The 26,674-nt window shown below is 31.2% G+C and overlaps 1 protein-coding gene across 2 annotated transcripts in view; it reads right to left on the reverse strand.

Moving 5' to 3' along the window:
- Positions 1 to 26,674, reverse strand: part of rdgC (retinal degeneration C) — a 401,333-nt gene that overhangs the window by 131,851 nt on the left and 242,808 nt on the right. For both annotated transcript variants that reach the window (XM_088237799.1, XM_088237800.1), the window contains one exon: positions 22,438 to 22,604. In XM_088237799.1, the coding sequence (XP_088093925.1) occupies positions 22,438 to 22,604 (167 nt within the window). The remainder of the gene's footprint in view (positions 1 to 22,437; positions 22,605 to 26,674) is intronic.

Genomic DNA, 26,674 nt, shown 5'->3' on the forward strand with positions numbered 1-26,674 from the left:
GGACGGGCTTTAGAGTAATCCTCACTTTATGAGGCTGAGCTTTATTAAGTCAAAAACTTAACTTCGCAAGTACTTTTTTATAATTTCCTTCGAATGGTGCTGACTAGGTTATTTTTGCCAAAGCATCTGCATCGCTCTGTTTTCTGACCCATGACCTATGCATGGTATAAGGAGCACATTTTAACAACTCAAAGTAAGGCTCTCAGCCTATTGGGTCTATTGGGCCAATTGGGTCTATCAACTCCCCTCCCGAACCATTAAATTCACACTTATGGGTAATCTATGAAATATTTTTCTGTGAATGCCTGCAAAATCATACACCGAAATTGACGTTTATTACTACTGAAAAAGAAATGATTTAAAATTAAAAAAATCATGGAAGTCTAAACATTTTGCAGAGCTTGTGGCCTATCATTGGCTGGTATGCATTTAAGCTAAACTTACTAACTACAACTCAAGTCATATAAACTTAAAAGGAACATTTGAAATGCGTTTATAATAATTATTTTAATTATTTGGACAGTTAAAAACGTTTAAAATCGAGAATTTTACCCGTCAATTAGTTCAACAACCCTTCGTGTTCTGTAAACATCCTTTTGTGCCATTTAATTAAAAGACCAGCCCATTAAAATCAAACACAGATAATCACGAAATCCACCCACCCAAAAGTCGATTTTACTTTTACTTTACCAATGGAAAACAATAATGGAATCTATTTAGATTATTATTCAATAATTTTTAAAACTGCGGCCTTTTTTGATTTGTTTAAATAATTATTTATTAAAATACGTTATGGAAACTGAAGAACACTTTTGAAGATTGATCAAACGAAAAACAGTCTTAAAATTAATTGTACAAGGTTTAAAATTTAGCACGTAAATGAAAAGGATTTAATGAGAGGTAATGTTTGCAATAATGTTTCAATAATGTCTGGCTGAGTTAAAGGTAGAAAAAGCCGAGATAGAATCCCATATAGATGGACTGACTAAATAAAGGTGGCTACGGGGCTAAAATTTGATGAGTCAGTACGTCGAGCTGAGGACAGACTGGAGTGGAACAGACTAATCAGAAGTGTTCATGGTGATCACGATCCTCAGCATTGAGGGACCGACTTGGAAGAAGGAGAAGAATGTTTGCAAATAAGTAAAAAAATTGAAAAAATTTAAAAATACGGATGTTTGAACATAGGCAGATTGGTGAATATTACAGAGTCTGTCAAATGGCCACTTAAACCAGCGAACAACAAGTCACGAGCCCTGTAAATGACTAGACTTGCATATTTCTTCCTACAATTTTTTTGCCATTTCTATTGTAGACATTATATTTAATATTATGTAAATTAAATGTTTAATATCTGATCTGTTTATTGCTACAAGTTCAAAAATTTAATTTCCAAAAAAATTTTTTTTAGCACTTTTCAGATCGTAGCGTAGAGGTGCAAGACAAATTGAGGAAATCATAGGCCATATCATGGAAATATTCTCTAGTCGAACCAGTTTGACCTTAATGAATATACGTAATAGGGGTGTTGATAATGTTTGAACCATTTTATTATAAGGTAAAATAGCGCGTAGGCGGACGTGTTGGTATTTTGATTAATTGTACTTGCACGTACCTACTAGACGTCAACATTCTAAAACACGATGATATAAAAAACATAAACTTTCTGGAAGGGAATTTGGACGTCTATGCATTAACTAGGCTTGTCGTTGGCTAGTTTGAGTGGCCACATTACAGGATCTGTAAGATTCACAAATTTGCCTATGTTTAAACATCCACATTTCTCACATCATCATTTTTTCACTCTGCACATCCCAATTTAAAAACGGCGTGAAGGTTCGTTTATTCAATTTTTTCACAAAAAAGTATAATGCACTTTTGTAAATAAATTTAATATAGGTCATAAGGAAGAATGGCAATATCCGATAAAGGCCCCTCATATTATTTGCAAAACTCTCAGTGAAAGGGGCAGTAAAAGCAGTAGTGTTAAATTCAATTAAAATTGCGGTATATGAGATTGAAAGAATTTCAAATTTTAATTGACAAAAAACCATTGCGTTTTTTTATGAGTGAAACTGATTGGAAAACCCACGGTTTCACGAGTATGTGGAGGATGTACTTTTACTGTAGAATTTTGTGAAATAAAATAATTGAAACGTTTATTGATGGAGGAGAGATTCGTCTTGCTGAATTATTTAACCATCTTAATATTCTAGATAACGTACAAAGGTCCAAATTTTTTCCTTACTGAAACCAGCCAATGACAGGAGATAAGCCCTGTGAATACCTAGACTTACATGTTTTCACATCTAAAATGCCGTTTATCTCTGTTTGCAATATGTTAATTCTAATAACTCCCTGGAGGGTTAATCCAGTCATTTTGAAAAATTTTAATTATTGTTTATGAACGATTTTGTTAAAATAATATTAAATATTCAATAGATGTTAAGTAATGTGAACAAAAAATATGCGTGCTAGAATTTCAGTTAATTAATATCCATTCAGGTCTTAAATCCTGTGTACAAAGGTCAGAAATCACCCTCAAGGCTGAGTAACGCTCTTGATATAAAATTCTACGAAGCGTTATTTGCCAACTGTAAACTAATTAATGATAGACCCTTAAGATTGTAAACATTCATTTCTGTTAATTCCACTCTCCGGTAAAAGGGATGATTGAAAAGAAAAATTAAGCCTTACATGAAAAGATTTTAAGCTCTTAAGTACTCGTTCTTGTAGATTTAATATTCGTTTGTTTGGTAAAATGGAAAAGTTTGAACTAAGCCCATCCCTTAGGACGAAAATTTGGTTTCCCGGTAACGTGTAAAGTAAAGCATAAATTATTTTTAGAATCGTAAACGAAAATCAAAAATATTTTGAGTTGGTAAAATTTTTAAGACATATGGACTAGAATTCACCCCTTAGGGATTTATACGGATTGATATATTACAACTGAGATTGATAAAATTTTAATGCAGATATGGAGGTCTAGACATATATTGAGCTAATGACAAGTAAACCAGACATTGATAGATCATAATCCCTGCAAATGCCCCGAATTTCGTTTTATTTTCTCTTAAACTTTCTTCATCTCTGTTGTAACATATTAACGATTTGAAAAATACTCATACTCATACTAAAATACTAAAAATCATCTAATGTTTTAAATTTATAATCATAAATTTTTATGAACAAGTATTTTAATATAAACAATATTAAGAGTTTTTCCAAATTTTTGTAGACAAGGACTGGATTCAACTCTATGGGGAGCTGTTAACATAAACATATTACAACAGAGATGAAGAAAATATTAGAGAAGGTAATATAAAAATTAAGGCATCTACAGGGCTTATGAACTCTCACTGGCTGGTTTAAGTGGCCACTTTATACACTGTGCAACATTCACAATTTTGCCCATATGTTAGCATCTTTAACTTCACAAACATCAACGGATGAAAGAATTGAAGAAATATAGATGTTAAAATATGGGCAGAATGGTGAATGTTACACAATGTGTAAAGTGGTCACTTAAACCAGATAATGACAGGTCATAAGCCCTGTAGATGCCTAGACTTCTATATTACTTTCTCTAAAATGTTTTTCGTTGTAAAACAATCACTATTCTAGTACCATTATTCAAGGAAAAAATACGGAAATACGTTAGTACGAAAAAAAGGCAGACCGCATTTCCTCCTAAGTTGTAAAAAAATTTGCGCTTCTTAGTGGGGAAATATGTTGTGATCTCGGGGTTAACTAATGGTATTTTTTAAATAAGTAAGTTCTAAAATTACTACCTATAGTTAATATTTAAATATACCGTTTTAAGAAAATAACCTATTCGGGAAAGAAAGACAACCCATCCGATGTTTTTACTTGCACATATTTGATTTTTAACCTCTTAAATGAAAAAACAGTATGATAAATATTCTTCAGTTAACGTACAGAGTTACTTTTCATATTTAAAAAATGAAAAAAATTCAAGATTGTTACTGAATATTCTTGAAAGAAGTTCCTTGAAATTTACAATATAAATAAAATACGAGAAAATACGGTTTCATCGCTTTTGTGACATTTTCGAGACTGGTATCTTAATTATAAAATTATGGTTTATTTCTATAAAAATATGTGACCTCAGCAAAAGAATGCATAATATTTTGTTTAAATATTCTTGCAACAAACTTAACTGAGCACATTCTTATTACTTTTGGCATTAATTGTATAAATGTAATTTGAGTGAAAATAATATAAAAATAGATAAAAGAAATATATTTTAATGAAGGTAAAATTAAATCGTTAAATAATAAACAGTTCTCAATATTCAAGAAGAGTCTTTTCAATTTTCATCATTGGTGGTTATTTAAGCAATTTTCCAAAAAGGATAATGGGCTTGGCTCAAGATGCCGTAGATAATATTTCAAAATCCTTCTTACATCGCATTTAAATCTGTAGTACAGACTAAAAATATCCTCGCAAGAGTGTATAGTACATGAAATAAAAGACCTACTTATAAAACGTTATGTGCAACAAATCCCGTCCTGAACCTGGTCAGCCTCTTTATAATAATGGACAGAGGATCTAAAAAGTTCACAGCTTTAAATACTTGGGGGTTAACCTAACTGAGGATGGAAGCATGCACAATGTGCTTGCAACCCGCCTAGAAACTGCTGGAGCAACTTTTATGATGCGTCACTCTAGTCTCTACTCTTGTACTTGTATAATGCCAGTGTTTCTATATAGGTGCAAATCTTGGTATTTTACCAAAACTCCGAACACCATTCCGAGTTTTAAGAGTGCTTGAGGAGAATATTAGGAATTATAAGGTGGTTCGATTTTAAAACTAACATTAAAGTCCGAAAACGGACGCATCAGCCTTCTATAACGAGTGACTTGAAGATGCGTTGGTGGACCTGGCTTGGACACGTGCTGCACATGCCTCAGAGGAGAGGCTAAACCCAAGTTGCCACTCCATTTAACCTGCGCGCCCGCGTCGTCCTGGAAGGCCGTCGATGATCATCTTTCGACTTTATTCGGCGGAACTAAAAGGCGCTGGATTGACGCGGGAGGAGGCGAGAGTGCTAGCTGGCAATAGGTTCTCCTGGAGGCAACTAGTGATGTCCACATGCTTCACTAAGGAAAATAATAATAAGATAGTTCTAGAGCTGGAAACATCCAACGCTCGGATACCACAATTGGTAACTTCGAAAAATAGCATACTGGTACACACAATGTCAATAACTTCTAAACTATGATGAAAAAATATTTTTAAAAACCACAAAAATTTTCGAGTAGAAGTATTTCTCTGAGAGCAATTCTCTTTATAATAATAACAATATCTTCATTTAGAATTCTAAGAAAAAAATCACATTTTCATATGTTAAATCAGTAGGGTATCGCACCCGCTTTATATATAATATTTCTTATAAGTGCCAGATTTAATTCAGGTTTCAGATGATTCAAAGATTACTTTACACAGTAAAACCAGTGTGTTTATTAACCTTTTAAAAGCCTAGACTTATATATTCCCTTTTCTAAAATGTTTTCACTCTTGATTTGAATAATGTAATTTATTTTTATTTTTATAGAGTCTTTATTCAATAAAATATACACATTATTACAATATTAATACATTATAAAGAAAAAAAAGTATTAAAATATATTTTGCCCCGATTAACTATTCAACAATAGTTTGTCATCGGCTTTTCAGACATTAGATTTAATTAATAATAAAAAAAAGAGTACAGAAATAAAACTGTATACGTATAAAATAATGAACATAAAATAAATTTAAATAATTAACAGATAAAAATAGTTTAAAGAAATATGTATTTTATAAAAGTAACAAAATACAAGTAAAATTAAAGAATAGCAATTCACTAGAGTATATTTAAAATATAAGAAAAAACACCAAACTCATAAATGTCATCAAAACAAGATAAAAAATAAAACAATGTAAATCGAAAATTTCAATTCATATCTATAGAAAAATTAAAATAATAATAAAAATAAATGTACCTATTAAAATTAAGATCTAAAAAATGTAAATAAAATAAGAAAGAAATAAAAGAAAAGGTTAACCAAAGAAAATAACAAAAATGTATTCAATGAGATATTTTTTTTTCACATAAATAATAAATTAAAATAGGAACGTTCTGTCTACTAACCACTAACGTAATAAAAACATAATTTTATTTTTACTGTAACATGTTTCCATGTTAAGTCGCAACATATTCAATATTTTTGGAACAATATAATCCAACGTACGTTGTCCATATTTATTTTTAAATTTTAGTACTAGTCCATCAACAGATGTAAATCTTGTAAGATAGCCGTGTTCTAATTTATTTTTATATTTTGAGCTGAACATCTGTTGGATAATAATTTTGCTTAACTGGTAAAACATTTAATTCATTATACATAAATGGAGTATTATTTCTCTGATTATAAACATTATTGGGTGCAATCAATTCAACAAGTGCATTTTGTACATTTTGCACATATTTAATGTTTGTTGCACAAGAATGTCCTCAGACGGTGATCCCGTATCTTATTATGAATTCTCCCAGATACAAATATACTAATCTGAGTGTGGAGAGAGGAACTAAAAACTTCAATTTGTGCAGTTGACTAACTACGGATTTTATTATTTTGCATGTTTTCATAACATGAATATTCCACTTAAAAAAGCAATCAATAGTTATACCTAAATAAACATATTCGTCCACAATGTCTAATTTATCGCATAAGCAAACTCTATCAATGGTAGAGTTATGAAAACGTTCAAAATTATGACTTTTGACAATAGGTAACAAAATTGTTTTGCGTGTGGCGATCTAACATGCATTAATTGACTTTTTTTGGCATTTATTAAAAGGCCCGCATCATGGTACCAAATTTGTAAGATATTAAAGTCATTCTGCAAAATTTCAGTACATTTATAAATATCACTATGCAAAACAACTAGAGCAGTATCGTCTGCATATACAAAGTATTTAACATGTAAAAAAATATTTCTAATGAATGAAACATATTTTATATACAATATGGGTCCTAATATGGAACCCTGGGGAACACCTGCTTTGATATTTCTATTACTGCTTTGTGCAGTATCGATACTTACAGACATTGTTCTGTTAGTTGGTAGTTATTGAAGAGGTCAAGTAATGATCCTCTTATTCCGATTGAATTTAAACATTTTAATAATTTGCAATGATCTTTGGTATTAAAAGCCTTGGAAAAATCAATACATAATATTAATACATGTTTTCTATTATTTAGTTTATTATTAACATAACTAGCAAAACTTTGAAGAAATGTTTCATTACTCTTTTTTTTGAAAACCGCGTTGGTTAATATCAGTTAATATAAATTATTCCAAAAAGTTCAAGATATTTATTCAATTTTAATAATACATATTTTTATACACATTTATATACATATACATTTGAATGTAATGGTTTGTTTTATTTCTTTATAACTTCACCATTGTAGACGCCTCGTATATATTTTGTTTACGATCGAATAAATACATTATGCAATATCAATAAAGTTCTAGCATTGATCCCACATTCGAGTGTTAGAATAAGATGAGGCACATAAGTGATGCTAAGACACCTGCTCTTTCCCAAGGAATTGAATTGTTTTTAGCTTCACCCCCTAGGAAATTGTTTTATTGTACGCTCCCTCACGTGACGCATAACATTTTTATACGGGACTTACTCTGTTTAGTTCAAAACCTTGTTAATATTAAATCGTATTTTTATTTCTATTCACCTGAGTATTGTAAAAGTGAACCCGTTGGAAAATTTCATCGTTTTTTGTGACATCATTTCATTTTACAAAGGGTACATTTTTTAATGCGTTCCCATAGAAGTGATTACCCGAAAATGTATTTTTTGCAGATTTTCCCTTCGTTTTTACCTTATTTTTACGCTCAAACATGTTTTTTTTGCTTATTTTATATGAAAATGTTATGATTTTGTTTGCATTAATGCCTTTATTTAAACAAAACCAAAATATTGCTTTATAATTCTTTTATTTTCATAATTTATTTACCTTTTCACAATGTTTGTATTCTTTATTTATACAAAATAATGTTCTCCCTTACTGGGGTGTCCCGTGCCGAGGTAAACATTTTACAATTAGTAAAACATGCCTTAAATTAGTTATTTACCAAGTTTACATGATAAAAAAGTAATTAATCTAATTCATCTAATTGTCATTAACATAATAAGCAATATAAATAAAAATAATAATAAAAAAACACACAACTAATTTAAATAGACCTGTAGACCAAATATCAAAAACAGTACACAAATTTTTACCTATTTGGCTTGATCTACTCATCGATCCGTGCGCAACCCACTTCCACTATCCATTTCTTAATAGCAATTTTATATTGTGAGTACTTATTAATTGTCCTTATGGATAATGGAAGTAGATTGTACAATTAAACCGAGTAGTAGGCCAACCCTCTTTGACCGAAAGCTGTAATAATTTTTAATTGTTTTTGCAGCATCAGGGTGGAGTATCTAGTGTCTATTGTATTTGTGGAAGGAGTTATGGAAGGCAGATAATAATGTATGTGTGCGTACAGTAACAGAGCTTTTACATAAAGTAGTTTCACAGATGTTTCATTAAGATTTACGAATATACCAAGGGAGCTAGTTTTGATTGGGAATCTTAAGATAATTTTTATTAAAGCTTTTTGTATAATTATTATTTGTTTAATCAAGTACACAAAAATGGAAAACTAAAAGAACTGGATTGAAACTCATTATGAATCTGCATTAGAACATCGTCAGCAGTATCTTAATATTTTTTGATATATGAAAGTATTATAATCAGTCTTACGCTCCAGGTCCAGAGACTATAAAATATTCTAGTGTAAAAATACCTTTTTGGATAAATATCTCATATCAATATGCAGGCTTCCACTTTCTATTTTGATGTATGCCAACTCAACAAAGGGCTCTTGGTCTCATAGAGTTGGGGATACATAATTTTTTTATTGTAATATGTATCTTTGTATGAATAAATAAACTTTTTTTTTTTAAATTTCGGGAATTGAACCTGAGACCTCTTACATTGCAATTGCAAAAGCGCTGAGCGTTAGATCACGAGGCAGACAAATATTGTTGTCAATATTTTTAGTTTGTCCAAATTTTGTAGACAAGGACTGGATTTAACTCCCTGGGGAGCTGTTAAAGAGGCCACTTTACACACTATGTAACATTCACAATTTTGCCCATATCTTAGGAACTTAAACTTCACAAACATCAACGGATGAAAGAAATGAAGGAATATACATAGATATTAAAATATGGTCAGAATTGTCAATGTTACAAAATCTGTAAAGTGGCCACTTAAACTAGCCAGTGACAGGTCATAAGCCCTGTAGATGCCTAGACTTCTATATTACCTTCTATAAAATGTTCTCTATCTCCGTTGTAATATGTAAAAATATTGTGATTCTTATATAAAATATACAAGTTTTGTTTTAATAGCAAGAAATAAGTTATTTCGGTATTTTTGCTATTATTTATTACGTAGGTATTTTTTTTATATTTTTAATTACACCTTATGGAAGAATCGAATGTTTCTTCATCGACATTGATATTATAATATTTATAGTGTGGACACGTGATTGTATGTTTATATATACGGGGTGTTCTTCAAACCCTGTCACATCCGAAACCACGATGATCAGTACGGGCAAGAAGACATATTGGCATATTTTAAAAAATATTTCAATCGAAAAAAAATTGTAAAAATAAAATATTAACAAGAACAAATGGTTGCTTACTTCTGCAGGGGAGAAGCAAAGGGGGCGCGGCAGCGTGGTTAACTCTGTGTCAGAATCCCCCCTTCCCCCCCCTCGTTTCTCTCCTGCAGAAGTTAGCAACCATTTTTTTTTTGAAATATTTTATTTTTTGAAATTTTATTCGTTCTAAAATTGATTTTAATGTGCCAATATGTCTTCTTGCTCATACTGCTTATCGTGGTTTCAGATATGACAGGGTTTAAAGAACATCCTGTATGTGCATATATATGTATGTATGTTTTAATTTGTACGTACCTACGTTCCCGCTGAGTGAATAAATCAGTAAACCAACGCACAGGCTATGTCTATGTGGGATTTTATATCTTATATACCTGTATATCCTGTTCTTTTAATTCTTAGATTTACTGTCAACTTATGTAGGTATAAGAAAAAACTCAATAAACATAATATATTTTTAACGTTGGTACGGCATTGCTTCCTTTGCAATAAATAAAGATTCATAAAAAAACATATTTCAATAAAGTTATAAGTGAAACACTTTGTATATCGAGTTGAGTATTATTTATAACAAAACTAGTTTCAGGTATTCTGAATAACCCATATTCACGAGTAAATATCAACTAAACCAAAGTTATTATTTCAAATAGTAATGAGGTACTGATAGCGTTGGATAGGCAGGATAAGGCTTAATGTAGTGTAGGAGATAAGGCAGGGTGGCTTTTTCTATTTATTGGAAATATTGAAAGCAGGGATGAAGAGTTTTGTAATACAATATTATAATTTATAATTTTATCAACTCGTTTGTGGTATATACGTTTACCTTAAAATACCGTTTAACACTTTGTAAGTACGCATATACGAGATGTTTAACTCATACTGTATTCAAAATTTTATTCTACAAAGTTAATGCCGAAACAATAAATAATACTGAACATATTGTTTCTGTCAACCACTAGACGTACGAATATCTATCCTTCAAGTGATAAAATATTATTCTTGTTGTCTTTGGAAGAAAAAGTTTTTCCATGATCACGCGATGAAAGAAATCAACCCTTGTAGCATTTATTTATTTTTATTTATTGAACTTTTTGTACATTATGTTAATTGTACACTGAAGGGCTTATGCCTAAATGGAATTTTTTTCCAACCAACCAATAAAATAAAAGTTATATTTTTAAACTTATGTTTCAAAACACATTTAATAGAAAATAAATAAGCTAAAGACGTACAAAAATAGCTTTAACTGTATTTTTATATAAATTACCTTAAATCAATGCTATTACTTAATAGGAAAAGGAAATAAAGGGGGAAGAGGAAAGGTGGATATATTAAGGAAGAGCAAGGAGGTGTTTCTTCAGAGATGCTGTAGTAACTTCTTTGATGGCGGATGGAAGATGATTTCACAGTGAAGCCGCATGGACACTATATGAGTTAGAGAATAAAAAGGAATTGTGGATATTATTAAGAGGTGCTTTGAGAATTAGAACGAAGAGGTAAACTAGAACTGATTAGTGATTTATCCCCTGAGCGTTTCATAGTTAGTTTGAAGGACACAACAAATATCTTATTTGAAATCTGCTCTAGATATATTTCTTAGGTTTGTGTCTATGTTAAATGTTGGTCAAAATGGTTAAAGTATCAGATGTAATTGTAAGAAATGTCTATGTTTGAAAAGCAATGTATGTGATTGGTTTTTATGTAAAAAGGGTGTTAGATCAAATGTTACAAATAAATTATAGCAATTTTTGGATTTTATCAAAATGTTTGTAGACTAAATACTAGATTTCACCCATAAGCCCTGTAAATGCCTAGACTTCAATATTCCATCTCTTAAATGTTCTCCATCCGTGTTGTTATTTGTTAATAAATTATTGTAACATATTTTCATACTTCATTTCCTTTCCGCACCTAGTGGTGCATAGGGCACTGTATTGGTACACCAATTGCGGCGTATCTTTTTATTAGTCCAGGGACGATGGAAGAAATATTTAATATCAACCTAGATTTCCAAATAATTTAACTTTACACTAATGCAAAACAACTTCATTTTTAATTATTATTCATATCTTGGAAAAAAAATCTTTAATAATCTTCCAGAAATCATAAAATCAATACCAAATACAAAAACCATTTAATTTTACACTTAAAAAAAACATGAGACCAACCCTAGCCTGAACTGCATGCAGTAATTTTTTAAGTTTATTTTAGAACATAATACCTAATTTGAAGGAATCTGAATAGGAAAAATAAATTGAAATAAAATATAAAATTCATGTGTATAGATATTAAATACATATAATATGTATAAAAATGAATGTAAAACGAACCTCCTCTCTAAACACGAGTTTTTACTTTATTAGAGGTGTAGAAATGTTATTATTAATTTTGTATGTACCAACCATTTTGTAATTTTATGCTTATTTTGTCAAGATTTTTTTTAATAAAAAAAAAATCGTGTTGGGAATTGAACCCGAGACCTCTTGCGTGGTAGGCAAACGCGCTGACTATTACATTACGTGGCCGACACGCATTATTGTAACACAACACTGTTACCATTTTTAGTAGTCAAATAAATAATGCCCATGTGGACTATAGTAGTATTATATAAAACTTGTTTAACTGCATAAGTTCAGCGTTTATTGTCAAAAATAATCATTTAAGAAATAAATATAAATGCTAAGATAAAATTGCAAAAAAAAATCCCAGCAACTTCACTAGGTTCAAAAATTTCCTTTCAAAGCTACTTATAATTTATATAATATGAATATGAAAAAAACATACCTTCTAAAATCATTCCGTAATTTTCCCAGTACATATTCTCAGAGTCAACTTTGATATCAAGTCAGCACGGGTTTCCGTAATTTATTGGAATATTTTTATTTATTTATGTAATTGAGGCCAAATAGGAAAAACATAGAGGGTATACGGTTTTGCAAAAAAAGTGTCCCTTTTGTTTGGGACTCCCTACTGTATATATTATGTTAAATAATAGTAAGAGAAACATGAATATACCTATATAACAACATCAATTTAAAAAAATTAAAAATTAAATATTAAAAAAATAAAATACATATTTCAAATAAAATAAAAAGTAAAAAACGGATGATTATACTTACACGCAAATCATTTAACAGTGACCAGTAAACGTTGGTGTTAGCTTCACATAGCATGTGTCCTATCAGAATGTTGGTTATATATTTTTGCGCAACTAATACGGTCAAGGTGTACTGTGGGATTTGCATATTAGTACGGGGTTTATAGTCCACGGTCAATGACACACACAGCTGCAAATCACCTGAAATTAGAGTGTAACGACCGATGAAACAAGTCAGCGTTTTCTATTGAATTCAATACATCACATTCTAGAAAACATGAGATCAAAGTCCTGCAGTGCATTGACATTGTCTCTACCATGGAGGCATGAAGAACGAAGGAACGTGGATTATAAAGAGACGGCAGGGCGCAGTCAACGCCCAGTCTAGTTCAATCAGTAACTCAGTTAAAGCGCGGTGACTTCAATATCGATTATTTATTCGCTATATAATAAATATGCATTAAACAGTAACCTCGTTTCTTCTGTCAATATCTTATTAGGATAAGAGCTTTACCAACCCTCAGCAACTTTATTCTTTATTAGTGTAATTAGTGTCTTGACGAAGAAGGAAATTCGTCTAGAAACCGGTAGACATAGAAAACTCGGTAAATGGTAAATATCCAAATAAATACTAACATTTATTACAATCATCGTAGTTACCTTTTCAGCACATTTATTATGCATTAGTACCTAGATACTCTTATTACGGTGTATTAGAAATCGATATTTCATAGTCCAGAGACTATGAAATATTCAGCGCCGGAGCTAACAGGATACAGCCCCCGTCACTAACTGCAAAGGGACGGGAATATACACGTTTGAAAATTAATACGAGCAGGTTATTCTCCCCTCCCTTGTAGCAAAAGTCTGGTTATTTGTGCCGATTGAACGAATTGTAGGGCCGGGCCGGCTCTAAAATATTGCAGTGGCAAAAAACTATACTAATTTGAACCCAGGACCCCTGGTATGGTAGTTTAACGTGCCAACTAGTACCCAATGGACCAGAGGTGGAACTCAAAGATTTTATCAAGTATTGACAGGTTTACGAATGATATATCAGACAAGGTTCCAAAAAGATACACGTAATTTATAAGGTTACGAAAAAGTTACTTAGATGGTTTAGTCATGTCGAACTAATAGATGACCAAAAAATGGTAAAATAGATTTATATGGAAATAATGAATAGTAGCGTGGACCAAGAAAAAGGTTGCCTGATCAGATAAATCAAAATCTCAAGTCTTATGACGTCAAAAGCAGACACAACCGGAGGGCGTCTATGACAAGATGTATGAATGTGAAAGAAGCTATTAATGTTTGTTTGGATGGACGTGTGTGGCGGTCCATTCTCACTGCCTACCCCCGCGGAGAAATGTAGTGTAGTAGTAGTGACCGACCGTAACAAGATTTTCAGCTGAAGCTGAAACCAAATTTCGGCTTCTGTTCTTATTTAGGCCGAACCCGAATACGAAACATAATTTATATAAGTTTAAAATCACTTCAAAACACCCAAAATTAGGCGTTTTTATAGTTAAATCTTACGTCCGAATTCTTAAAAATAAGTGTAAAATCAAATGATCATCATTCTCTTTCCGCACCTAATGGTGTAGAGGGCACTGCATTTGTACACCAATCACAGTGTATCTATTCTGGTGTGAAAAAACTCTTTCAAATAAATATTTCATATCAACCATGTCAAGAATCACACCCAAAACCTCTCGCATGGTAGGCAAATGCGCTGACCATTACACCACGAGGCCGACATCAAATACACAGTGAAATAAAAGGCATAAATTTGATGAGTAAATTTAGTGTCTTTTTAGCGCTTTTTGTTTGTTTTGTTATACATATACTCGTAAATTGTATTGCCACGAACTTTTTTGTGCACCCGAGTACCGCCAAACGTAATCCGACACATCTCCACTGCCAGTATTTGCCCGAAACCGAATTCGAGGCCAAAACTGACCAAAGCCGAAACTGATATTTCGGTCAATCACTAAGTAGTAGTGGAGTCGAAAACACTCATCCATAGTTTTGGTGCTATTTCACAAACATAACTTTTTTCTTTTTTCCGCTTAGAAGCAAAAATAAACGAAAAAAAACAAAAGTACTTAAAAAACAATCTAATTGTTCATTATTGTTGGCCAGGGAACGTTTGCAATGTGTTTATCTCTTTACTGCGTGACATGGAAATCCTTTCAGCATTTCACTTTCCGCCATTTTCCGCACTGGTTGGATAAAAAGCTAATTGATCGACTGCCTTTTAATGAAGCGTTTGATGAATATAATTTTCTGGCGCCGAGTCCGTCAGGCCTCTTCAGGTGATTAATTCATTTAATTAATGGCTTATTTTATTTTTCCTTTTCTTATAAATTACTTGAATTCCATGGTACACGAGTCTACGAAGGATAAGACTTCAGATCTCTATTTTATTTAAATGATTGAGTTTTATTTTTTACGGTTTTTTAACTGACATTTTTACTCCGGATTTAGATAGTAAGGTTTGTATAAATATGCTGGATTTAAATATTTATTCTAACTATGCGAAGTATAATTATACGAATGAAAGTGATGCCAATAACACAAAATCGCGAGCGAGAGAATATAATTTATAACAAGGAAGACAGAGAGGCTGTTTTGTGGCCAGTGTTTGTGTTCAAGAGACAAAAGCAAACGAAAAGTTCTATTGGCAGTGAGCAGGAGTGCACGCTTATTAAATTACCGGCGTTTTTATGATTTTTATTTTATTTTTCAGTGACACATCTAAATTAGGTTACTTTTATTTTTGAATTATGGAAAAGTTATTATTTGACTGTACGTCCGTACGATTTTTTTTCAAATGCTTGAACTTAAGAATATTTTGTCTTTCGCTCGATGTCATACGACGTTACAAGCCCATTTGGATTTGTATTTAAATTTACAAGTACAGGTAATAAGATAAGTGCATGTCATATCATGCGTGGCGGCCTCGAGATGTAGTGGTCAGCGCATTTGCTTACTGTTCAGGAAGTCTCCAGTTCGATCCCGGACATGGTTGACATGAAATATTTATTTAAAGGGTCTTTTTACACTAGAATATTTCATAGTCCCTGGACTGACACCTGAAGCGTACGACTGATCATCTTACCTTCATATAATAAAAATGATTAACATACACTGCAATTGCTGTCATAATATTGTGCCCTATGCACCATCAGGCGCGGAAAAAAAATGATGATGATGATAATGATGCACGTCGTATCAGTGAAAAATATCGAATAAAATAAAATAGTGAAGTCTTTTTGTAGTATCTATTAGAGATTCATTTTATTGCGGTCATAAAAACTGGAAATCTAAAACGGCCATCAATACCCAATGGAAAATTGATGACAAGAATACTAACGTTTAATATTTTATTGGAAAATATGTTTTTATTGCAATTATACTATTTAAAGTACTTTCAGTTAGAAAAATACGAAAAATTTTCATCAAGGAAATTAATTCCAATGGACCATAAAAATAAATACTGTAATTTTTATTTTATGGGCCTATTCCACTGATTAAATTTTTTAATATTTAAAGGTTACATAATACAAAGGATGTATGTCAATTTTTGTGTGTTTTAAACTAATTATGGCATTAATATCAGTTCACATGATCTAGATTAAAAATATAGAAAAGTTGGACGTAATGGCTATATTTTATTAGATAATTGAATAATGCAGAAACGAGATTTAGTGTAGATGTCAGTAAAATACTAAAAATAAAGTAAAAATATTGCGTCAATTTAAACCAATCTTTGATAACACAAAACAAAAAAAGGCATTTTTCAAATTAAGCAGGTTCCCCTATATATACAAGTTTATTTTAATGCCCAAGAGGTTTGAAAACTTTTTTAAAAATTCTCGAAACTTCCTTTTTTGACATTCATCCTTTGTATTTTGTACCCTTATTTTTCTAATTTTGTTCATACTAATGAATTAAACAGAATGATGTTAATAGCTGATAAACATATTATTTTACTTCGGTTAATATTATGTTTATATAATATTGTAATTATTTAACAAATGTTAAAGAGTAAAAAACGATATTTGAATGACCTTTGTTTGTGTTTTAAAGCGGTGTGTCAAAATTACCATAAATAATAAAGGGAGCAAAATTAAACCCAACAATAACAATTATGATTGTTAAATCAAACCTAAAAATTAAATAAACAACAGCTAAAACTAATTCTGGAAAATGAATTTATATATTTACTAAGACAAAAATATAATAATAACATATCCCTAACTTTATGAGGCCAAGTGTCTTGTGTTGAGTCGGGATACGACATTATGAAAAGTGGAAGCAAGTACATTATTAAATGACTTTCTGACTTTTTAAGTATATCGGTTTTAAGACGTACCCATCAGGTAGACATAAAAAGCAGGTATGTGGTTAAATACTAATATTTACTAACATTAATTTTAAAAAATTACCACGAAATTTATGCTATGAACATAAATAAGCAAAAAATAAAATTTAAAATTATTTCAAAAGCATATATTGCAACGAACGTCTGGACAACACGCCTAAATTCGAAGCAGTCTCCTACAATGGCCCCTTCCCTTAAACAAAATTCAAACTTGTACACCTCTCCTGAAAATGGCTTTCATTTAAGAAAACTTAATTTGTTCTTAAAGGACTGGGTCAGCGAGTTATAATTTGCGTGGGTTTATTTAAATAAATCGCTGATATGTGTTCATTTTTGCGGGGTAGGAAAAATGCGTTTGCGCAATGATAGCAGATGCGAACAAACGCAGTATGCGGCCAAATAAACCACAACAGACAAAAATCCTACCTGTGGAATTCAGAAATGGGGATCGGAGACAAGAATCTGGATGCAGATTAATCTCCAAGTCCTTTCTTCCAGATAGTATTCCCTTTATTTCGGCAAACACAGCTCTATCCCTATAATTAATGCGGGAAATATCTCGATTATAGCGGCGGTCAGAAGATGAAAAGGTGTGCGGATGCAGGCAGATAAAATATGAAACATGCCATTGTCTCCAGAACAAATAATGAAGAGAGAAGAATGATTGTTGATTTTGGTTGCTATGGATATAGAAAATTGTTCTAATAGCAACCGTAGCTTCTCATGGCCATAGCAACGAGGAGAATACACAAATATTTAGAAATAACAGGCTGGAGTGTAGGATAGGTGGACCTTCATCAACTTGGGGTTCATCCAGCCACAAACCACTCAATCCCTCCAATCACTCGCGCAACCACAGGACATTAAACACTCTTGGGGCAACAAAAGAGAAATTTCTCTGTGCAAAAGTCGTACGTGTTTTTGGTGTTAAATAATTCAAACTACAGGAAAACCTCGAAAGATTTAATTTAAAAGGTACTTTTCATAATGTCAGTGTATGGGTCATTTTAATATTTTTTTACATTCCATGGCTTTAACTGACGTTTTAAAAACGGTCTTGTAAAAAAATCTTGTAAGTGAACATAAATCCTTCATGATTTTATTTTTTCATCTATTATTCTAATACATGAAAAATGATCAAAATTTCATATTACAAAAAATTTACGAAGATGATTGTTGTAACAATTATTACATCGCTTAATGTAACACGTAATTTTCATGTAATCTCGCATCGTACCCTATTTTCCGTCTAGAGTTAACACCTTGAGTTCCCGAACAAAATTAATTAAACTGTAAATTACATTTTCCTTAGCTCTGTTGTGTTTACATTGAAATTATGTGCAAAGTTTTCGTGTTTCGTGCCAAAGAATTTTTCTCGAAGCTGTACGATACTGAAAACATTTCCAAAGGAAAGTCTTTAGGAAAACTAAATAACGTGGTTGGATTTGTAATATTTGTAATAAAGGTGGATGTGGGAAAAAATCTATTTTATTTAACAACTTGTGAAATTATAAGAAGCTCTAATCGCGTTGCATAAAAAAATTGCTTATGCCAGAAATCCATATAATTTGGTAAAAATAGTGTCGCGTTATGAAAATATGATAGTTATTATTTTAAATTTTTTTTAGGCCAACACAGTCATAGTTAAAAACAAAACATACAGAATAATAACAAATAACAAATAACAAGACCAATAACGGCTTTCATATTGGAACGAAAATATAAAAAACACAACGTCAAAGGAATAAGTATGGAAAAATGGGGATAGATTTCGAAAATAAAATTCGGATATTTATTTAAAACAAACATATTGACATACAATTAAGATATCGAAAATACATGGAAAATATATTTTAAGTTTCAAGACTTACAAAACAAATTTACATAGCTTGTTGGTGTGGATCTAAAACAACTTGCCCACTACATACCGCACACCGCATCTAAGGACATAATTCTCCTTGGCGGTGCCCACATACTCTGAAAAAATACTCGTTGCCGAACGAAAAAACCTACCCGAAGGAGTTCTCAGTAAACGGTTAGATTTAGCATATTTGTGCTAAAAGAAGATAATCCAGAAAAACATAAAATGCACTTTATTGGATTGATGGAAAAGGGGAAGTAGATTCTTCACTGACACGGATTAAATTGATTCGACATGATCAATTCGCCGAAATAATTACAAAACATTTTGTATGTCTTAAAATTATCTTTGGAAGCCACTAGATCTATATATCTGGCATGATCTATAACAGGGCCACAGATAGTAGCGAAAAACTTCATTCAGTAATTATAGAGAGTGGAAAAGAGACAAGACCCCAGGATGTGCTCAGAAGATTAATTAACAGCAACAGCACGAAGGGGAATCAATAATATTAAAAACCAGTCATTTTTCAATAAACTTACCTTGGCTTGATAATAACAGCGCTGCCAGGTAAATATGATTCATTACAAAAAAAAAACATTACTGAACTATTTATCTAATTATAAATACTGAAAATTAAACTATCAGGAGCGAGAAAAAAATAACACGTGAGCTTCCTATACCAAAATCAAAATAATAAATATTTACTTAATATGAAAAACTTATTGTTTTAATTTATATCTAAGCTCCTTTTCAAATATCCATTCTCTTATGTTGCTCTTGTTTCTCTCGTTAGTCCCATTTCTATTGGCAACAAAAAGAGCACAGCTAAAACCACATAATTAAAGTGTTCTTTTCCATATTGATTATTGAAAGAATGGTATTGTCATATTATGTAACAGTGGAAAAATTGGCATAGTTAATGAAAATGTGTATTTTGGCATAACCATTGTTTTTTTTTTTAATGGGATAAACGTATTACTAAATTATGTAAAAGATTAAGGACAGTTATATACAGCGTGTTAAGAATAAAATATTGTGTTCCAATAAAAACATTAAGACTTATTTATCAATCATTAGCGGAATCAATTATTAGGTATGATATTACCAGTTGGGGCCTTTCTTGTAAAACCAAAAAAAAAATCAGTTTTTGCAAAACTCTGCTCTTATATTAATCAACAAATCAGCTAGAATTGATAAGGAAGAGGGACCCGAACTTTTTAATTAGTAAGGGTGCCTGTCCGTAAATGCTATTCTATGGCTCAAATTTGTTGATAGATATCGATTAGATAGCAACAACCAGAAAACATATATTCAGTACCGAGGTTTGCAAACAAGTATGGCCGAAAAAATACATATACTTTCTTATACAATTCCTAAAATTTTCAATAAGATTCCTGAACAGATCTTAAAAGATAATGTTGACAAAACTTTTAAGAAAAAATATTAAATGGCGAATACAAAAAAAGGCAGGCAATATATTTATTATTATTTTACGTTAGCAGTCATCCATTTAATTTTTGTAAATAAATTTTGGGAAAAAAATACGTGTGCGTTTAGTTCTTAATAATGTTTACATTACTTTTTAAATTTATATAATTTCTTTAACTTTTTTCTTCGTAAGGGAAAAATGAAAAACTTGCTGACAAGCCAGTTTTGCGGTTTAGTGGGTTTCATTATTTTTCCTTTCATATTTTCTATTCAAATTTTTTCTTCTTCTTCTTTTCCACGTCCGCTCCTAAGTGGAGCATGTGGACATCACCAGTTGTCTCCAGGAGACCCTATCGCCAGCCAGCATTTTTGCCTCTTCCCACGTCAATCCAGCGCCCCTTCATTCCGCCGAATAAAGTCTAAAGATCGTCATTGACAGCCTTCCAGGACGGCGTGAGCCCGCAGGTTTAAAGAAGAGGCAACTTTGGTTTAGGTTCTCCTAAAGCATGCCCAGCACGTGTCCAAGCCAGGTCTACTCATATTTACCTTTTTCAATAAAATAAAAGAGGCCTCTGGGCGTTCAATATATATATTTTTTTTTAAAAAGGCGTCAATATTTTTAAATGTACACATTCTTGTTTTTTTGTGCAACTTTTAAAACTTTTGCAAAAACTAAATATAATTTAAATTAATCGATTTGAAAGGTTTTATGTTAAAAGCTTGGAAAGTATAACGGTTTTTTATTTCTCCTTAGAAAAAAAAATCAATATGACAAACGATTTTGCAAACATTTACCACTTTAACAATTTCAGCTTAGAATGTGTTTTTAAAAAGTGCTGAATATTTATCGGCGTCGATAAGTCTGTCATCTAAAAAGTTCGAAGAAACTTTAAGTTTTTACTCTATGATGAATGAACCAAGAAAAAACTTACTTGTTATTAACGTTATTTTCGACAGCAGATGTTTCTAGTTGCTCGAAAATTCAGGTAGATAGTTGTTAAAAGTTGCAGATTTCATTAAAGTTGTTATTTTGAAAGTCGAAGTGTTCATCAATCAATGTCGCAGTAGAAAAATGTTAGGTAGACATATTTTATAGTCGAATTTTGAAGAATAATAAAGATAATTTTAAAAATCTAAATTAATTAGCAAACGATTATATTTTATTTTTACGATATAAAAAATGTTTAGGACTTTTTGTCATGACATAATTTAATAGTTTAACTGTACTTTCTGTTCCAATATTGCCTTTTACTCCATTGTTAGCAGAAAAGTGCCATAATCATAATAAAATAATCTAGAAAGCGGTAAATGGTAAAACAAACAATCCAATCGTTTTAAAAATACATGATAATATTTTAACTATGTATTTGCCCATATTTTGGATGTGCTCATGATTAATCGATTCAATCACATCATTAACTTTATGTGATAAAAATATTATTATTTCACGAAAAAAATTTTTCTGTAATATTCTAGATAAATCTGTATTGCTCTGATGTAATAACTTATATTATTTACACATAAGTTATTAATTTTTAAAAAAATGAACACTTTCTCATATTTATTTGACCAATTAGCGCTTTCACCCTTTAATGGGCATCTTCAGACTGATGATACCCATAAGATGGTGAAAGCGCTAATTGTTCAAGTGGAAGTGTACCAAGTATTTTAAAATTAATAACTTATATGTAAATATAAGTCATTACATCATTACTGATAGAATCCCATCAAAAATTGACAATAAATAATTTAAATAAATATATATATACATATATATATATATCTTTATTGCGCTGTTTTAAAGAATATGTACATATATGCACATGAATTATGTTTCATGTGTTCTTTTTGTCTTTTAATTGCAAGTAAATTCATAATCTTACCTCGCATTCATAATGTGATCCTCGTGGTTTCCTCTGTTGAGAAAGACGCCTCCTGGAAAGACCAAGAGGCAGGAGAGAAGTAGAAGCAGGACCTCTAGTCCCTTTTTTCCCCTGTCTACAAAGTCTCCATTGAATACGTATGGGTTTTCTGGCGAAGGCAGACCATTCTGTAAAGGACAAAATAAACGTTTTAGATTTTTTTAAACGCATCAAAAACGCTATTTAAAAGAAACATCAGACAGAACAATGAAACAATTTGACAGTAATTCAAACGCGGAATGTTACGAAAATTGATACACAACTACGCATGCTGTAGTGGTAGGTACGCCATTATCCGGGATAGACTGCCCGGTTATTTTAAAAAAAAAATTATTTGGGAAAAAAAAAACAGTTTGTACATACATTGTTCACAGAAAATAAGAATCTATATGAACTAAAATTGTGAAAACAGTCAAAATAAATTTTTCACGGTGGTGTAAGCTATTGATTAAGTACACTATCGGTACAAAAAAAACAATTTAACAATTAAGAAATGTTATGCACGTAAAAGTTGCAAATAAAATTAAAATTCATACATTTATATACAGTAATAAAAATTAAGTAAATAGAAACAAGATAAATTTAAATCTGAAGAATAAAAAAAAAACTTTAAGAAAAACAATATAAAAGGTGCAAAATATATATATATTTTTTTATTTATTAAGGAAAAACAACAGTTGTTATATAAGAATACAAAATATAAAAAATAGAACATACATCTAGTTAAAGTTTTTCACAAATATAATGAGAGAACATGTTACACAGTAAAGAGAAAAATAATATATTATATAAGACACGAGAAAAAAAAGAGCTCTTAAGAAGGGTAAGGGATGAGGAAATAGAGTGGAGGAGTGGAGGAGAGGGATTTTCATAATATAGTTGACCAATTCAAAATTTTGATATTATAATAAAATAAACATAATTAAAGGAACATAAACTTATTACACACTGACAAATGTTTTATTTTACAGTGTTTCAAAAAGTTTTTTTTTTAAGTCACAAAATTTAATCTAAATGGGGACAAAGTAAATTTAATTTGGAGCAGCTACGATAAATAAACGAGTTTTGAACATAATTTTTTTTTGGCAATTATAATGAACATACGAGTCCATACATCATTACTGACATCGTATAACTAAACGGGTTTACTGTCTATAAGGAATCTTCTACATTTCATATAGGAGAGATAAAAAATGTCTTCGTGACCGGAGAGAACAGTATTATAATAATGACATGCTCTAAAGAAAAAGTCGCTTTTCCTTGAGTTAGTCCTAGGTACTGGCAAATGAAATGTTTTATGGAGTCTTGTTCTTTTGGATACAAGATATTTTTAAAAACTTGCAATTAAAGGGCAGTCTACGAGGTTGTTTACTAGTGTAAACATAAATATTTGATCGGCAATCACTTAAATTTTATGAAATATATTGTAGGTCTACAAAGTCTCCATTGAACACGTATGGGTTTTCTGGCAAAGGCAGACCATTCTGTAAAGGACAAAACAAACGTCTTAATTTTTTTTCAAAAGCATCAAAAACGCAATAAAAAAGAAACATCAGACAGAACAGTGAAACAATTTGACAGTAATTCAAACGCGGAATGCAGCGAAAATTGATACACAACTACGCGCGCTGTAGGGGTACGCCATTATCCTACGAGGATAGACTGCCCGGTTATCTAAAAGACAATGTTTTGGTACGTTTTCTTGTTTTCCGAATTCCTGTTTACACAAGGATAATTGTTCTGAAGCTGGGACAAGACAGTATTGTTTTGTCCTCGTGTAAATTATGCATAAGTGGCTGTTTAAGTCAACCAAGATGGTAAACATTAAAAAAATCAACCTCTGTTAAACTAACTTATTAAGTGTTTTCCATAAAACAATAAAACAAATTATTAAATTGAAATATTTTCGCAGCGTCCAAATGCTAGACGCTCCAACCCTTTACTTCTTTAATGGTGAGAGGGAGAAATATAGTTGATACTTTGGATCCCAGATATAGTATTACCTATTCAGTGCTTTGAATGCACAAAATACGGTAATTCAGTCCGACCAGACTGCATAGTACTACGTTAATATTGCAGTTTTGGTCTAGTGTGTAGCGGATGGAAATGCAAGGAAACTTTGGACTCAATAATAATTAGTTGTCACGTGGTGTTCATTAGATTATTGCTGATTGGATTCGTCTACAGATAGCACGGGCACTGCATTACATTGCTTTGAAAAGGTTTTATACCGAATCAGTCGAGTGTATAGTACACTGGAACCGCATTTCAGATATTTACTTTTTCCAGTTTCGGAATAACATGGTCCAAAAATACTTTTTTTAAAATAATTTCACTCTTAAAAGGCTGCCAGCCGAAATTAAAAAGGCAGTTAAAATATAAAAATAAAATCAAAAACAAAAAATAATAAAACAAATGAATAAAAAGTGTTTTCAGAAGAATATGGTTCCAAACTCTGAATTCGGGCAAAGAAATGTCAGGTTTCTGGGCCCCAAAATATTAAATATGTTACCCAAACATTGCAAAACCATGACCCGGATTCAATTTAATAAATTTGTACAAAATTGATTACTGGGTTTAGGTCGAGAAAAATCGGAAAATTTACTTAAAATACATTGTTAAATAAAAAGTAATATGTAAAATATGTAAATTAACTAGTAGGTAGTAATTTTATCGTTTATTTTTGCATAAAAATGTCTGCCTTAAAACAGGTTGTATCTAGTTAGGCAGACTAGATGACATGATCCAGAGAAACCTTTTATCTAAGTGTATCGGACATCGCCGCTCGTATAGCAAAAAAAAGGCGGAATGCGGCGGCAAGTGCCGATCATTTGAAACATCATCAAACCTAGCGACCCTTGTTAGGGCTCATAGACGGAGGTAATCTCTGCACGTAGAGTTACTCTATGCATATCGTAAATATAAACACATATTCATACAAAATAGAATCCCCGCTTAATTGTAGTTCTTTCAAAATTTTATGTTAAGCATTCAGTTCAGTGCCGAAAATCGGCGTTTATTATAATAAATAAAATAATCAGTTCTGTTCGAAAAACAGGAAAAAGGGTACTTTTTACGAAAATTATGTGTAATACAATTATTTGAAATTAAATTATACGTAGCGATATTAGATGCTGTCTATCCTCACAAGATGTAGTGAATACTTGTTCCGAGGTAGGCAGCATTTATTTATTTTTATATAATACAGCATATTTAGTCTAGTGTAGAGATGATTTAAACATGAAAATCTAATAAAAGATTAAATAATATTTATAAAATGAAAAATCTTACAAAAGTAATGGAACTAAAAAAAAACAAACTCTCAAAGTGTATGAAACTGAAAATAATATTTTTAAATAAACTGCATGCAGGTTTAAACTGATAAAATAATAGTCTAGTGGAATAAAATTTATATGCTCGCTCCTTCCAAGAGAAGCTAAAATATACTACATAACCTGTGTACATATTCTGAGATAGCGGCAGACATTTGTGCTATTCGATAAAACTGATCTTCATTCAAGATGCAAGGACACATATCTGGATTAAGGAATGGTGCATTGTAGAACTATGGTGTCAAGAGTGCTAAAGTCTTCGAAGTGTTGAGGATCAAGTAGAGGATTTGTCCCGTTAATGCAAATTTTCTAAGACTTTAATGCATGCACAGATGCATATTTATCACAAACCACTTATGCAGGCAATTGAGGGGGAGGAATGCGTCTAAACTTTTTATTATTAAACAATGAAATAATTTTCAAAAATTTTTCAAAGCAATATTAACACAGTTAATTACTAATTTTCTGTTACCTTTCTATACTAGCGTCTGTATCAGTTAACTGATTGTTTTTTAGAAAGGTTTTTTCTTTAAAATAAGCATGACATTAAAATACTTTACCAAAAAATTGAAAATATTTTTGAAATGATTTTTAGTGTGAATTCATTCTATTCTCTACCTTACTGAATTAGGTAAAGTTCATCAAAAATAAAATGACCAGTGAGAAAGAATTCCCGAAAGTGTTTTTTTACTTCACAAAGATATACCTCCTTTTCCTTATGCTCCCAGAGGAATAAGAATCTTTACGGATGGTAGTCTGCTTGACGGCCAAGTGGGAGCGGCATTCGTTCCTATTGAGGTTGATAAAGAATTACCAAGCAGAACATTTAAATTAGACAATTTTCTGCTCAGATGTCTAGGCTGAAC

Source organism: Micrasema longulum, unplaced genomic scaffold (assembly GCF_059751315.1).
Source record: "Micrasema longulum isolate JH-2025_06_02 unplaced genomic scaffold, ASM5975131v1 h1tg001792l, whole genome shotgun sequence".
In the NCBI taxonomy this organism is placed as follows: domain Eukaryota; kingdom Metazoa; phylum Arthropoda; class Insecta; order Trichoptera; family Brachycentridae; genus Micrasema; species Micrasema longulum.